General features: G+C 37.7%; 1 protein-coding gene across 2 annotated transcripts in view; it reads left to right on the plus strand.

The window, feature by feature from the left end:
• Positions 1–14,448, plus strand: part of IL15 (interleukin 15) — a 38,697-nt gene extending 24,249 nt beyond the window's left edge. Inside the window, exons 1-6 of one of the 2 annotated variants that reach the window (XM_016206874.2) lie at positions 4,599–4,684; positions 5,606–5,703; positions 7,498–7,582; positions 8,833–8,877; positions 11,227–11,364; positions 14,063–14,448. In XM_016206874.2, coding sequence (XP_016062360.1) covers positions 4,673–4,684; positions 5,606–5,703; positions 7,498–7,582; positions 8,833–8,877; positions 11,227–11,364; positions 14,063–14,173 — 489 coding nt within the window. In that variant the 5' untranslated portion in view covers positions 4,599–4,672 and the 3' untranslated portion in view covers positions 14,174–14,448. Of the gene's footprint in view, positions 1–4,598; positions 4,685–5,605; positions 5,704–7,497; positions 7,583–8,832; positions 8,878–11,226; positions 11,365–14,062 lie in introns of those variants that run through there. The other variant, XM_087815954.1, reaches the window with a different exon arrangement.
• Positions 14,449–15,010: the final 562 nt, after the last annotated feature.

The raw sequence follows: 15,010 nt of genomic DNA on the forward strand, positions 1-15,010 counted from the left end.
TCCAACGAACATGTAATATGGGCTTATTATATATTATGGATGCTTTTATGTGCCGGAAGTACAAGAGTAAACAAGATTTCTGACCACAAGAATCTCACATTTTTGCAAAATAAATAAATGAATGAGGTTTTAAAAAAGCACTTAAACCCAAGTATAAATGTTAACTTTTTTATGCTTCAAACTTCCTTACATATCACATTTTTTCATCTTTTTTCTTGGATAACATTTTTATTTTCCTGGAATGTATTTTATTTCCTGGAATGAAATATAATTATTTCACAAACATTCCGTGGATCTTACACTTTCTAAGTTCTGTTGTTAAGGAATGCTCTTTTCCCTCTTTCTCAAATACTAATAGCTTTCTAGGTTCAAATCATTTTCCCTTAGACTTTGAAGATTTGTTCTATTTGTCTGATAAGTACCATGATCAGATTCTTTCTGATTCCTGTTGATTTTATTCCATAGGTGCTATTAGGATGGTGCTCTTTAGGAATTAAGAAACTTATTTTAAAATTACCATTTTTTTCACTTATCCTTTTATTCCCATCAGTGTGACCCCTAGTGTTTTTTCCACCTCTATGAAATTTTGTTTTATCATGTCTGTGATTATCCCCTCCTCTCTGTTCTCTCTTCTCTCTTGGGAATTCCTTTTCAATACTGTGTTGGAATTTCTAGACCTATCTCATAATTATCAGCTCTTTGTAATTTTGTACTATGGTTTGAAAGAATTTCTTTGTCTTTCCCAAGTGTTTTGAATGCAGCACTTTGGGGAAGTGGGCTAGAGGAACAGATCTCATTGACTGTTCTTGGACAGTAAGGCAAAACATCACAGCTGTGCTTCTCTGGAGAAGCTGTCCATTATACCTGCCTTAGAGAATTGTACTAGCTAACATTTTTCAAAAACACACAAGACCTTTTCAAGAATGTTTGCACATAATGATTAAAAAAAAAAAAAAAAAGTCCATCACCATGGACAGTGTGGCTCAGCTGTTGAGTATCACCCCTAGCACTGAAAGGTTGCTATTTCAGTTCCTGGTCAGGGCACATGCCCAGGTTTTGATTTGGATCCCTGGTTGAGATGTGTGTAAGAGGCAACCAATCGATGTTTCTCTCTCACATCGATGTTTTTCTCTCTCTCTCTCCCTTCCTCTCTCTAAAATCAATAAAAATTTTTTTTTAAAGCACATGAACATATTGCTACATAGAACTGTGCTCAGAGATATGCCCTCTAGCTACATATATGCATCATTGTCTGTCTTATATGATAAACTTTCTAGGTGTCCTATATTTACCTTTTATGATACTATCTATTTAATTAATGATTTTTGAATAGTCATGGTAACTAAGGTCTCCAAGTTTTATCACTGCCTTTATCCTTGGCAGTATAGATATATAAATGTTTACAATTTGCTTTGGAAGCATTTCAGTATAATTAAGCAATTTGTATTGTTTTAAGTATTCCTGAGAATTTAAACATTTTATTTAAAATATATGTATTTAAGATACATATATTTTATAAACCTTGCATGAAATAGTATTTTTAAAAGAATAAACATCCTACCTAATCATTTATTTTTGTTGTTTCAACAAACTGTGAGATTTATAGGCCCTATTAATGTGTGTGGCCTTATAAGAGAATTAAATACCAACTTCAGATATTATATTTGTATGAATTAATTGTTTAAAATCACAGTAGTAACCATGGTAACATAGTTCATAATGTGTTTTGTTTTTCAATATGTTTTTATTGATTTCAGAGAGAGGAAGGGAGAGGGAAAGAGAGAGAGAAACATCAATGATGAGAATCATCAGTTGCCTCCTGTGTGCCTGCTACTGGGGATCAGGTTTGAAACTTGGTCATGTGTCCTGACCGGGAATCAAACTGTGACCCCCAGGTTCATGGGTCAACATTCAACTACTGAGTCACACTGGTTGAGCTAGTTCATAATGTTTTTTTAGACTTACTAGTGAACACAGATTGTTCACGAAATTTTATATTTGACATTTTCATTATATTGGTGTCAATTGAAAGCAGCTTGAAAGCAATTACTGAAAAATGCTAGTATCCCTAATGATAAGAAAGTCTGAGGCATTTAAAGATATCAGTTTCTCAGCTGTACTCAAATGGGACTGATAAAGAGATCCACAGTAGTCATAGGTCTGCAAACTATAAAGCATGGGTCAAATGCACCGACCATCTGTTCTGATGAATGAAGTCGTATTGGAACACAGCCATACCCATTCATTCATGTGTTGTCCATGGCTGTTTTCACTCTGTAATAGCTGGGGTATGTCATCATTACAGATCCTGCAAAACCTACAAAGCCTGATGTGCTGTCTGGCCCTTTAGAAAAAATGTTTACCAATTCCTGCTTTATAGAGGGGCAACAGTTTTGTCCACTCTTACCCACTACTGCTTTCAGACGGGTATCAAATGACTCGCTTTTCTCTGAATACACACTGCATTTGTTGGTGTATGTTCTTGCTCAGTCTCTTTCCTCCACCTAGAATGTTGTTTCCTTTTAAAACTCATGTCTAAAATCTTGAAGGTGTGATTCTAATAACACTTCCTTCATGAAATTTTATAATGAAAAGAAAATTCCCTGGACATAGCTCCCGTGCACTTCCTGACATATACTCTACAGTCCCCTGCCTCTCTCGTGTGTGCACTTGCCTGGCATACGCAACCATGATTAAGTCCAATTTTCTACCTATTCCAGGCCTACCTGTTCCTTGCAGCTTAATCTAGCTGGAGAAAACACACGGGCATGCCGACTAATTTTACTTTCTGGCCATTCATGACCGTGGACTTCCAATAGGCATGGCTCTCATCCCCTGCTAATTTTAGTTTATTCTCCTTCTTGTCTTGATGGTGATTTCTTTTACTGTCCTCTGTCCTCAACCCCTAGCATCCCTTCCCCATCCTCACTCTCTGCTGATGACTTTTAGTCCTAATTAACTGCGAAAAACGAAAGCCATAGTCGAGAACTTACACCTCCACATCGACCCGCCTTCCAGTAAAGGGTGGCTGTGCTCTCACATTCACGATACTCCACACTCAACCTGGTTTGCCCTCATCTTTAGTGTTTTTGAGTGAATAGATAAATGTCTTTACTGCTACCGCATAAACCAATACTTACAACTTTTCTTTTGTTGCTAAGTCTATTAAAATGTATTTTACATGTGTGACTAGGCAAGTAAACAAACAGACTAAAACAAAACAATCGTGTTAGATTATGTTTTGTCACCACGATAAACTATAATGCTGGTGTAGAATGTTCGTAACATATTCACAATTCTTTTTACAAGTTACTGCAGAATTAAAGCTGTTAGAACTGGCCAGATGTGTTGATGTGTCTGCCCAGTCTTCCAGATATGTTACCCCTGGGCAATGACATCCCTCTAGGCTAGCAGGTCAACAAGCACAGGGCAGTGTGACCCAGTCGCAAGATTCCCAAACATCCTATTTGAGCTCTGGGAGCTCCCTAAGGGTCCGGCTGGGACTTAGTCTTGTTTTTTTGTTTTAACACCAGATGTAGGCACCCAGTTGAATGAAGGACAAACCAAAGATGCTAAGTGCGAGGACATTTTATGGCCACGTGAAATTTGTACTCCAGGGTTACACACTGCTTCTGCAGCTCTCCAAAAATATGATGTAAAAGGAAATGGGCAATTTATTTCATCCCTTTATTTGCCTCTCATAAGTAATGAACCTGATTTCAGCCACTTCTCTCTGCCAGGTTTTTGGTGAGAGTCAAGTGAGATAATGCCTGTGAGAGAACTTGAGCTCTGTTTTGCATCAGAGCAGTTTGGAGGCAGTTTTGCACTGTCAGAGAGAAGTGGCTTTTTATCAGTCACTTGGAGTGGGCCAGGTGCTTCCTACAGTAAGGGGGCCTACACTTCACAACCACAGAGTTTGTGAAAACCCTTGCACCCCTCCTCTCCCTGTCCAACCTGGATTGTGAGGTAAAATTTCTGTGGCTACATGTCCAACATTTACCTGAAGCAAACCACTGAACCTCTCAGAACCTCCATTTCTTCACTGTAAAGTAAGAGTAGTTTCTCTCACATAATGATATTGCCAGAATTAAATATGGTAATGTACATGAAGTAATTTTGTAAACCTGAAGGCACTGGGTAAGCAATACATAGTCTAATATTACCATCATTGATACTAATTATATTAATAGTTCACATTGTGTCTTAGCCAAAGAGAAAGGATTAGAATATTTTACCTTTTCAGGTTTTCTTTGACCATCATGGATTACACACACACACACACACACACACATTTTTACAAAAATTTTTTTTTTTGATAGAGAGAAACTTTGTTCAGTTGGTCTCAAAGCCAACTGTTCTTAAACTTGCTGTGGGGCCTGGGCAGTTTACCAAATGCTGCTAACCCTACCTCATAAGATTGTTGTAAGGATTAAATGTGATGCATCTATTAGGTGACTATTTAATAGAGTGCCCAGGGGAAAGTAGGTGCTCAATAAATATTAATTCCCTTCCCTTTCTGCCCCCCACCCCCACTAGTTTACTTGTGTTTTTAATGGATCATACTTTTCCCTGGATTTTATCATAGGATGTGTTCTGGATGGATGGCTGCTGGAAACCCATTGCCATAGCCAGCTCTTCTTCAATATTGAAGGATTTACCCTGGTATTGAGTAATGAGAATTTCGGTAAGAATAATTAGATGAAGATATTATATGGACTTTTCTAAAAGGTCACTTAAATCACAGACATTTTATAATATGACTCTTCTTTAAAGATCTTGGGATGTAACAGGTGTCTGTTCACACATGGATTGTTCTTATTTTGAAAGTAAATATAATAGGATTCTTATCTATTAACAACCTTGATATGCTCTTCATGTCTTATAAATGTATTATTTCACTTATCTCACCCAATTGTTCTTTAAATATTTATCTCTTCAGTGAATTGGGTAGTCTGGGTGTTACTCATTCTTTCAGTATAGACTAAATGAATCACAATCTTAGTGGTTAAAATGACAGTCAACACTGCTAGCTCTCTGAAATTCTAAAGCTGTGACACCATGAAAGAGGCAGACAAAAGTATCAAAACTCTGGGAAGTCCTAAAACAGGTGATATTTCTAAATCACCAAGAAAAATTATTAGATAGTGGCTCTCATGGTGGCATAGAGTATCTTCAGTTGGTTCCATTTCTATCCAGTTTTTTCTCTAAATGATATTAGTTTATAATTAATTTCATATAGTTACATGAAATTAATATAGAACTGTAAACCTGTATTAGTAATTTGTTATTAATCCGTGCTGTATAAAATATGTTGAACTATTTAAAAATGAAAGAAGGATGAGAGGAAGATTAAGGATAATAAAAAAAATAGTGGTGATATTAGTAGATTTGTAAATTTTGTTAAAATTAATATGTATTAAAAACATATTAAAGACTTTTGCCCACAAGAAATAAAGCTGGAGGGGAGGGAGCAAACCAAGTAAATTCTAGTTTTATTAATTCTGTTAAGGAATATTAACTTTAATTTTGATTTAACAATATGATAAACTAATTTAAATATCACTTTTTAACTAAAATAACCATTTTCTCTGATTATATTTTTCAGAAACCATATTTGAGAAGTACATCCATCCAGTGCTATTTGTGCTTACTTCTGAACAGTCATTTTTTAACTGAGGCTGGCATTCATGTCTTCATTTTGGGGTAATTTTATCTATAGGCATAAATATGATCATGCTAGTGGCCATGACCATTCTTCTTCAATATCTTTATGAAATTGATTTGTGTTCAGTTTGCCTACACCTGAGGTAGTCAGCATTTGGGCAGATTATGGAGACTCGGAGGAGGTTTGGTAAACACTGAGCATTCCTACATCCTAATAGTGTAGAAAAGAGCATCAACATCCTGCAGATAAATTAGACCTGTTGGTATATAACTACACTTGGAAGTGCATTTCTTATGAATATCCTGCATGATTTTCATTGCAGTAAAAATGGACGTTTAGGACTGGCTCATGTTACTCTTTTATCTATTCCCTGCCACTGACTTCTATCCTTTGAACCCTATCTTAGTTCATTTGGAAGCATTTCTTTCTTTTTTTAGACATTTTGTTTTTTCTCCTAGCAAACATTCATATTTTTCTACGGCTATTAACCAGCAAACATTCATATTTTTCCACGGCTATTAACTTTTTTTTTTCTTTCTTAAATGCAACTAATACGTTGTGCTCTAGACCTAAGCAGCCACCCCATAGTTCTATAATCTGACTCAGTTCAGCCTTCCTCTACTCTTTATCTCACGGTGTGAGGAACTGTAGATTTGTACAGATAAATCTTCCTCACAGGAAAGATTAGTGTTGGTTCTCGTGCTTCTATGAAAATCCATCAACTATCAACTATTTTTCGTGAAGCTTTAAGAATCATTCCATAGTCATTTGGTCAGTTATGTGGCTTTTATCCAGATTTTAAACTTTTGTTTTACCAACATTAATAAGTATATGATCACTCAGCCTAGATTGGGCTACAGTCTAGGCTGCAAGCATAGCAATGATATGCGCAGCATAAAAGGGGTGTGTTTAATATACTGTAAAGAATATTTAAATTTGCCCCATTGATGTGGCTCAGTGGTTGAGCATTGACCCAGGAACTAAGAGGTCACAGGTCGATTCCCAGTCAGGGCACACACCTGGGTTTTGGGCTCAGTCCCCAATAAGGGTCTTGCAGGAGGCAGCTGATCTAAGATGTTTCTCTCACATCTATTTCTATCTCGCTATCCCTCTCCCTTCCATTCTCTAAAAAAACACACAATAAAAACATTTTTTAAAAAGGGAACATTTATATTCAAAATCACTATGTGAAAGTGATTACTGCTCATTTTTGAAAAAATAGATCTTTATTGATTTCAGAGAGAGGAAGAGAGAGGGAGAGAGAGATAGAAACATCAGTGATGAGTCATTGATCGGCTGCCTCCTGCACGCCCCCTACTGGGGATCGAGCCCGCAGCCCAGGCATGTGCCCTGACCAGGAATCGAACCTCAATCTCCAGGCTCAACCGGTGAGCCACGCCCATCTGGATGATTATTGCTCATTTTAAGAATTTTATGTATTTATTAGACTTAAAAGCCTCATGGGACCTCTACTTAAAGTTAAAACAGTAATTCATTCAAAAACATTCACTGAGCCCTACTACACATTAGGTGCTGTTTTTATTTCATTGTAATAAATTGCACCTGGTTTTTATAAGTTATTCCTTCAACTTAGGCTTTTCTCTAATCCAGGCTGGTCAGCCCCCGAGTTAGCTTAAAGCGTCAGGGTTGTCCTAGGTGTTCGGTGTTTCCGTTCATCCACAGGGCCGATCGTTGAATGCACAAAGGCAAGGAGGACACTCATCTTTTCACTGGTCGGGATAAGACATTCTAGCTTGCTCTTTCACCTTTAGTATTTATCAAAACAGTACTATGGTCATGCAAAATGCTTTACTTTTTGGTTTTGCTTTCAGCTGTATCAGTGTGAGTCTTCCTAAAACAGAAGCAAACTGGCATGATGTAATAAGTGATTTGAAAAAATTTGAAACTCTTATTCAAGTAAGTACCTATTTTTCCATAAACTGTCTGGTATAACTGCTGTAGAGGAGGCCTGTCCCTGTGTTTTGCTGTCAGTCTTAATGCAATCTCACTTGAAACAATATTTTTGTAGAAATTAGTGAGCCTTGTGAAGTCTTAAATGAAAACTTTTACTTACAATTTTCAGATCCCAATGATCTTTAAACTCAATTTAAAAGTGGTCTAGCATGAAGAGCTCTCTGTCACCACAGCTCAGAGATTCACTTTTTTTACTAGAGAAACCAGACATCTTTGTGGCAGTTGCGAGAGGAATAGCCTGACCCTGGGAAAGGCTCCCTATTCTGTGGGCTAGAGAACCCCTCTCCAACCTAAAGCCACCCGCTGGCCTGGGAGAACCTACAGGATGCAGGGGGCAAAGAAAAGGGGCCCACTGACAACTGTGGTTAAGGAAGTATCTTCTGCCCCAGTGGGTGACACAGCAGGGACCAGAGAATCCCAGGGCCATTAAGTGTGCTACCCTTCCAAATTAGCACCACAACAATTCTGAAAACTTAACTGTCCTTGGAATCCCAGCGCACAAACAGGTCAGAATCTGCTTACTAAACCTAATCAAGGTGGCTGCAGGCCAAATTAGAACATTAAACAGGACCAGTATCTCCTAATGTCATGGCCAAAATACCTGAATACAATTGAAAATCACTCATCATATGGAGGAGCAGGAAAAACCACAACTTGAGTGAGAAAAGATAACAGACAGACTTTGAAACTGACATGAATTAGATGTCAGAATTATTAGACAAGGACTTTCAAGCAGCCATCATAAAAATGTACCCACAGGCAATTACAGATATTTTTGAAACAACTGAAAAAATCAGAAAGTGTTAGCAGAATAATAACAATGTGTAAAAGGAACCAAATATAATATGAAAATTATAATAAGTAAAATACAGAACCATTGATGCAATTGCATAAAACTACGCACACTTTAGTTCACACTAAACTGGTGAGATCTGAACAAGGTAGGTGGATCGTATCAATGTAATTTTCTGATTGTAATCTTGTACTGTGGTTATGTAGGATATCACCATTGCGGGGAAATTGTGAAGGGTACACAGGGTCTCACTGTATTTTCTCTTACTATTGTACACGAATCTAAAATTATCTCAAAGAATTTAATTTAAAAAGCTTAATTTAATGTTGTCAGTAGATCATTCTCAATATATCTAAAGCAGTGCATGGTTTTTATATTATCTAATTTTGTTCCCTTTCAGTCTATACATATTGATGCCACTTTATATACTGAGAGCAATGTTGATGTGAGTACAGTTTTTTATTTTCTCAAAATTTCTCTATTTTCTAGTTTTCAAAAGTCTAAGAAGTATATATTTATAAGTTTACTAAAATGTATAGTTTTAAAATCTAAATTTTGGTGTTTTCTTACATGATCAATGCATTTTTATAAGTAATTATTGAGATTGTAGGACTTGGGAACAAAGAGCTACATCGATGTTATTTTGTGAAATACATAAAAGCCTTTTCCATCAATGTCAAACAAAATATATTATATAATTTTGTGATGCAATTAGATCATGATGCAGTTAAATGCTAGAATCAAGTTAATAGATTCGATTTAAAAGTATCCAACATATCAGTTGTTTCCAGTGCTGTAGTATATTACCATCTTTAATCCTATTTCCTACAAATTGCTTAACTGCATTTATGATTCATATTTTGCACGAATCTCTGCAATTGTCAGAAAAGGATTCTGTCTGGTTTTTCTGTAAGAAGAGAAACAAACACAACCCAGAAAACCTATCAAAATTCAAAAATAATCTTGAACTTGTTACATCAATACCCGGGCATTGCCTAAGGCATGTACAATTTCAGTCATGTTGCTGGTCCTTTCCCTCTGGATTGGTTCCTAAAAATCAAGAAACAAATCCCTGACTTCTTCACCTCATATAAAACAAACTCCGTATTATGTACTATTCAGAACAGTGAGTCCTCTCTATTATTTCTTAATTGAACTTCCTTGAAATAGAAGCTTTTGCCCCCATGAGGAATTTCTAAGTACTACTGGAAAGAAGCCATAGCCAGAAACGAGGAAAAACAGATATTCATCGACCACTTGCATTGTGCTGAGCACACAGAAATCGTCTCCCACCTTTGGCTTCAGCATGCTTTCCATTTTTCTTTGCATTTTTTCAAAGTAGAAAGCAGTCAACTAACCACCAACTCTCAGCATCCTGAGATTGCTGCTTTTTTTTTTTTTTTTTTTTTTGCATAGAAGATAACTTTGCAACTCATGGGTTGTAGAAAGAAGCTGAGATTGACAATGAGATTTAAATCTTGACAGCCTTGGAAGTGACTGAACATTTCTAAACCTTGGTCTTATTTTATGATTTTATTTTAATTATTATTTATTTTATTATCAGCTTGGGGATGGCATTTACCTTTTCGATCCTGAGAAGCTGCTGTGTGGGGAAAGGAATATATTAGTCTCCCCTTATCCATGGGGGATACGATATATTCCAAGACCCCCGATGGATGCTGAAACCATGGATAGTACCAAACTCTATATATACTGTGTTTTTTCCTGTACATACCTAAATACCTATGCTAAAGTAATTTTATACATTAGGCACAGTAAGAAATTAACAACAATAAATAACAACAAACTAGAACACTTACAACAATATACTGTAAAAATGTTATATAAATGTGGTCTGTCTCTCAACATATCTCAATGTACTGTAGTCACCCTTCTTATGATGACCTGAGATGACTCGATGCCTGTGTGATAGGACGAGGTGAAGTGAATGATGAGGCATTGTGACGTAGTGTTACCCAACTGTTGACCTTCTGATGATATGTCAGGAGGATCATAGAGCCATGCCCTATGAATTGGTTATTTCTGGAATTTTCCATTTCATATGTTTGGGCTGTAGTTGACCACGGGTAACTGAAACCACAGAAAGTAAAACCACCTGTATGCCAGTACCAGGCCCAGGAGTGGCTCCTTCTTTCTTTCACTCCTGCAGGAAGCACTGTGCGGGGCCTGCGGGGTCCCGGCACTGCGCAAGGCACGGAGCACACAAAGCCAAGCAGCGCGCGGGCAAACCCCCAGATGTTCATTAAAGGCCTCTTTTCTTCTCAGTTTAGTTTTTTGTTAAGGTGATTCTTGTGGAAAACATATTTTTAAGATACCTAAAAGGCACGTTTCTGATTTGACTAACTAGGTACTAACCCTACTTTGATTTTTCTAATAAGTTTCTTGGAATCCCACCTGCCTCTGAAACTTGGGGACTTGAAGGGGGAGCTTGATTGGCAGCTACCGCTGTGTCAAATGTTAACAGTGCAACCCGGCCCCCAAAGTTCCCCCACTCTCGCTATTAGCGTTTTCAGAGTCTCAGGCCAGTATCATCAGCCTCTGCACAGAGGAAATGTGCTCAGTGAGGAAAGATGGCTCATGATTTCCATGTTTCATGGTTCATCTGCGAAATATCACTATCCTTCTTTATTGATAAAACTTCTTAGGGGTATTGTGTTGCCTTATAAAATACTTGGGTTGATGTTTTAAAAAAAATTAAAGTTGCATCTATGTGAAAATGCTAAAGGGGAGAATAGTTTGTTTTCAAAACGGTTCTTTGTAACTCTATTTTCAGCTCCGTTGCAAAGTAACAGCGATGAAATGCTTTCTCCTGGAGTTACGTGTTATTTCGCAGGAGTCGAATAACGTGGACATTAGACAGGTGATCGAAAACCTCACCATCCTAGCAAACAGCAGCTTATCTTCTAATATGGTGAGTTGCTCAGTAGTTGTGCAGTTACAGCAGGTGTTTCTAGCTTGACTGGATATAGCGGATATAACGGACCAGCAGACCCTCCCAAGGGAGGGGGAGCTAATTCCGCTGGAGTGGCATCCAGGGTGGCGCCTCGAAACCCTTAGCCACTCGTTGATTCACTCAACAAACATGTCCTGCATGGTGCTGGGCAGTGTGCTTCGGTGCGAGAGTGACAGTGCTGAACCAGTCGGATCACTAACCTCAAGGTGTTTATCACCACGTGCAGTGGATAGACATTAATCTAATTGCATAATTAAGAGTTTGGCATGAATAATAGTAATCCACATTTATTGGGTTGTTACTCTGTGCCAGACTCCGTTCTTCAAGAGTTAAGTGGTAATTCATTGAGTCCTTACAATAAATCTGTGGGACAGTTTTCCTTGTTTCGAACTTGAAGAGATCGAAGTATTGAGAGCTTGAATCATTTCCTCCAATTCACGCAGCTAGGAAAATGGGGAGCCAGGGTTTAGACCCAAGCAGTTTCACGTCAGAGTCTGTCTTCTTATAAATGCTGCAAAAGGATAATAAAAATATTAATACTTTGAGCATTAAATATTAATAATTTGTACTATCCCAGGCAACATGAACAATATGGGCTTCCAGGAGGACAAATACTGGGAACTCCCACAGTAAGCTGGGAGATCAGCTATGCAAAGGCCCTGAGGTACAACAGATTTTGGCCTTCGTGGCAAAATGCTAGTGGTCAAAGCAGAGTGGATAGAAATAAGTTTTATGAACAAAGAAGACATAATAATAATTCATTAATTTAGGAAATGCTTTTGGGGCCCCTTTGTAGGCCCTCGGGAAAACAGAGAGCAAAAATACATATGGTCTCTGCTCTTAAGGAGGGAGGAAGCATAAATAAACCAATCAATAAGCAAATGAGTAAGTCAGTTACTCACTAAGTCCAATGCCAAAAAAAGACAGATAAAGCACTGGCATTCTACTTTAGGGAAGGTTAACCTACTAAGATGACATTTGGAAAAGACGTGAAGGAATGAGCCTTAAGAATACATCGGGGAGTATGTTCAGGTGGAGGCAACTCAAAGTGCAAATACCCTAAGCTACACCTCAGATTTTTCCCTGAGAATTCCAGGCTGCTTTAAGTCTTTGCTTAAATGTCACCTCCTCAGTGATGTCACTTTACAATTGCATTCCCATGTCCACGTTAGCATGCCATGTCCCCTTCTCTGCATGTCCCACTCTCTGACATACTATGTATTTTACTTAATGAATATTTTCTGTTTCCCTACTAGAATGTCAGCTTCAAGGGGGCAGATATTTTGTATTTTTTTCAGTGCTGTATGCCAACTCCCAGAACAATGCCTGGCATATGCTAGTTAGTCAATATATTTATGAAATGAATATATTAATGTTTAAAATACTCTTGTGGTATGTTATCTTTATCCTACTGAAAGAAAAACTGACCCATGCAACACATAATTCATAACAGTATCAGTGGTCAACTCTTTTATGCGATGCTCATAGTCACCCTCATCATGGCATAGTGTGGGACATATAGTGGAAGGAGTGGGCAGGACTGCACAGTCAGAAGACCTGGACGTGGAGAATTTCATTGATTATGTCAACTGAAATGAGTCATTTAATATGTCTGCCTTCCTATCTGACATGATTATTTTCAGTATTAAATAGGACAGCGTTATATGGAATATGACAGTGCCTGGCATAGAAACTGTGCTTGATGAATATTGGTGAATCTGAATTTCAAGTGCTTAATGGATATAGAATCTAATTTTGATTTTTGCTGGTACAGCTTTCATGGTTCAGATGATCTCTAAAAAGTGTATTTATGATTGCTGCATTTGGAATATTCTAGTTATCGTGAAACTGTGTTTGAATTACAACGATTTACGGTATTCACCTAAGTAGTTCAATTCAACCAGTAATGATTGCGTGAATACTATGTGCAAGGCCCTGTGCTGTGCTGGATGCTAGGGAAACAAAAATTCATAGCTTTGCTCTGCCGGAAGAATTTAGAGCCTAGTGTTGTAAACAGCATAAAACTCTGTAACATCAATACGATATGCGATGTGCTGTGAGGGAGAATCTAAACCAGGGGTTCTGAGAATGTAGCGATGGTGCATTTGGCCTACTCACGGGAGCTCACCTGTTCAGGAAGGACATCCTAGTGGAGACAACAGCTGAGAATCTTAGGTGTGAGTAGTAGTAGCTGAAATAAGAAGTGTTGAACAGACAGAGAGAAATAGTAAAGGCAATGAGGCGTCTGATATCGTGGCCTGTGCATGGGGATGAAGGCCTGAGCTCAGTGCTCCTAGGGCATAATGTTTGAGGCAGTGGGGAAAGATGCAAGAAATAAGAAAGGAACAGGTCTTGGAGGGCCTATGTGCCATACTGGAAGGCATGGACTTCATTCCAGGGTGGATGATTAGGAAGCACTGAAGGCTCTAAGCAGGAAGTCCATAGTGTGATAGACATGGCTTATTTTTTTTCAATGTCCTTAATCCATTATAAGAAAAATAAGCTCACATCAGATCTCCCAGTTCTTCCTAATATTATATTAATTTGCCCAAGTTTTCATGTCTCAAGAGCTCCCCATATGATTCAAACGATGTGATAATCCCAGGAAAGAAACATATCAGACTTTCCATTCTAATTCTTTCTTTTTATTTGGCAGAATATAACTGAGTCTGGATGCAAAGAATGTGAACAACTGGAGGAAAAAAGTGTTGAAGAATTTTTGCAAAGTTTTGTACAAATTGTGCAATTGTTCATCCGCATTTCTTGATTGCAGCGATCCTCTTCAGCGTGTCTCTTATTTGTAAACATCTTCCCATTGCTCAGAGGCAACAAAACACTTTGCATTTCCAGTGTGCTGCCAAAACAAGTGTTTCTAGCAAGAAGATGATCAGGGTCTTGGAATAGATGAACTCCTAGAAATGAAGGCAGAAAAATAGCACTGAGTAACGTGGTGTCTATGAACATTTATTTTTAACTTATTATTGAAACTGTACATATTTGTAGCATAATATAAAATGTTGAATAAAATTGCATACATATTTTATCCTTTGAAATTGCACTGATGTTTTACTTCTTATAAGAACGTAAGGGGCATTTGTTCGAGGGCTATAGTCAAATTATTTAACAGCTGCCAGGGCTGGGACCTCTGCTTCAGGGAGACGTGTGTGCCAATCAGTGTCGGACCACTGACTACCAGCCTTCACTTCCCTCACCAGGTGTGGCACCCAGAGGAAGGACCAACCGACTAACAATGAGAAAGGAGCAACCAGGTGTGAAACCAGGGCTTTCCTTTGTAACTTAGTTATTGACACATAAAGAACTGCTATGAAAGAAACTGCAACTTTCTGGCATGAAATGTGGCCATAAAACCTTCCCTGACAAGTAGGATTGTATATAGAAAACTAATGATTGCAATGATATTTATATTTCATGTTCTCCCAAGTACAGGTACTTTATTTTCATATTTTTGGGCTATATTTGTATAATTAACTGATTTGTTAGAGCCAACATTTTCTGACACAAAATAATTGTATATTGTTTCAATATACTGTCTAAAATTTGCAAGCTCTCTTTTAGTGAACTATGACTAAAATGAAATGTTCTT

The sequence above is a fragment of the Miniopterus natalensis genome, chromosome 4 (assembly GCF_054644295.1).
Source record: "Miniopterus natalensis isolate mMinNat1 chromosome 4, mMinNat1.hap1, whole genome shotgun sequence".
Classification (NCBI taxonomy): domain Eukaryota; kingdom Metazoa; phylum Chordata; class Mammalia; order Chiroptera; family Miniopteridae; genus Miniopterus; species Miniopterus natalensis.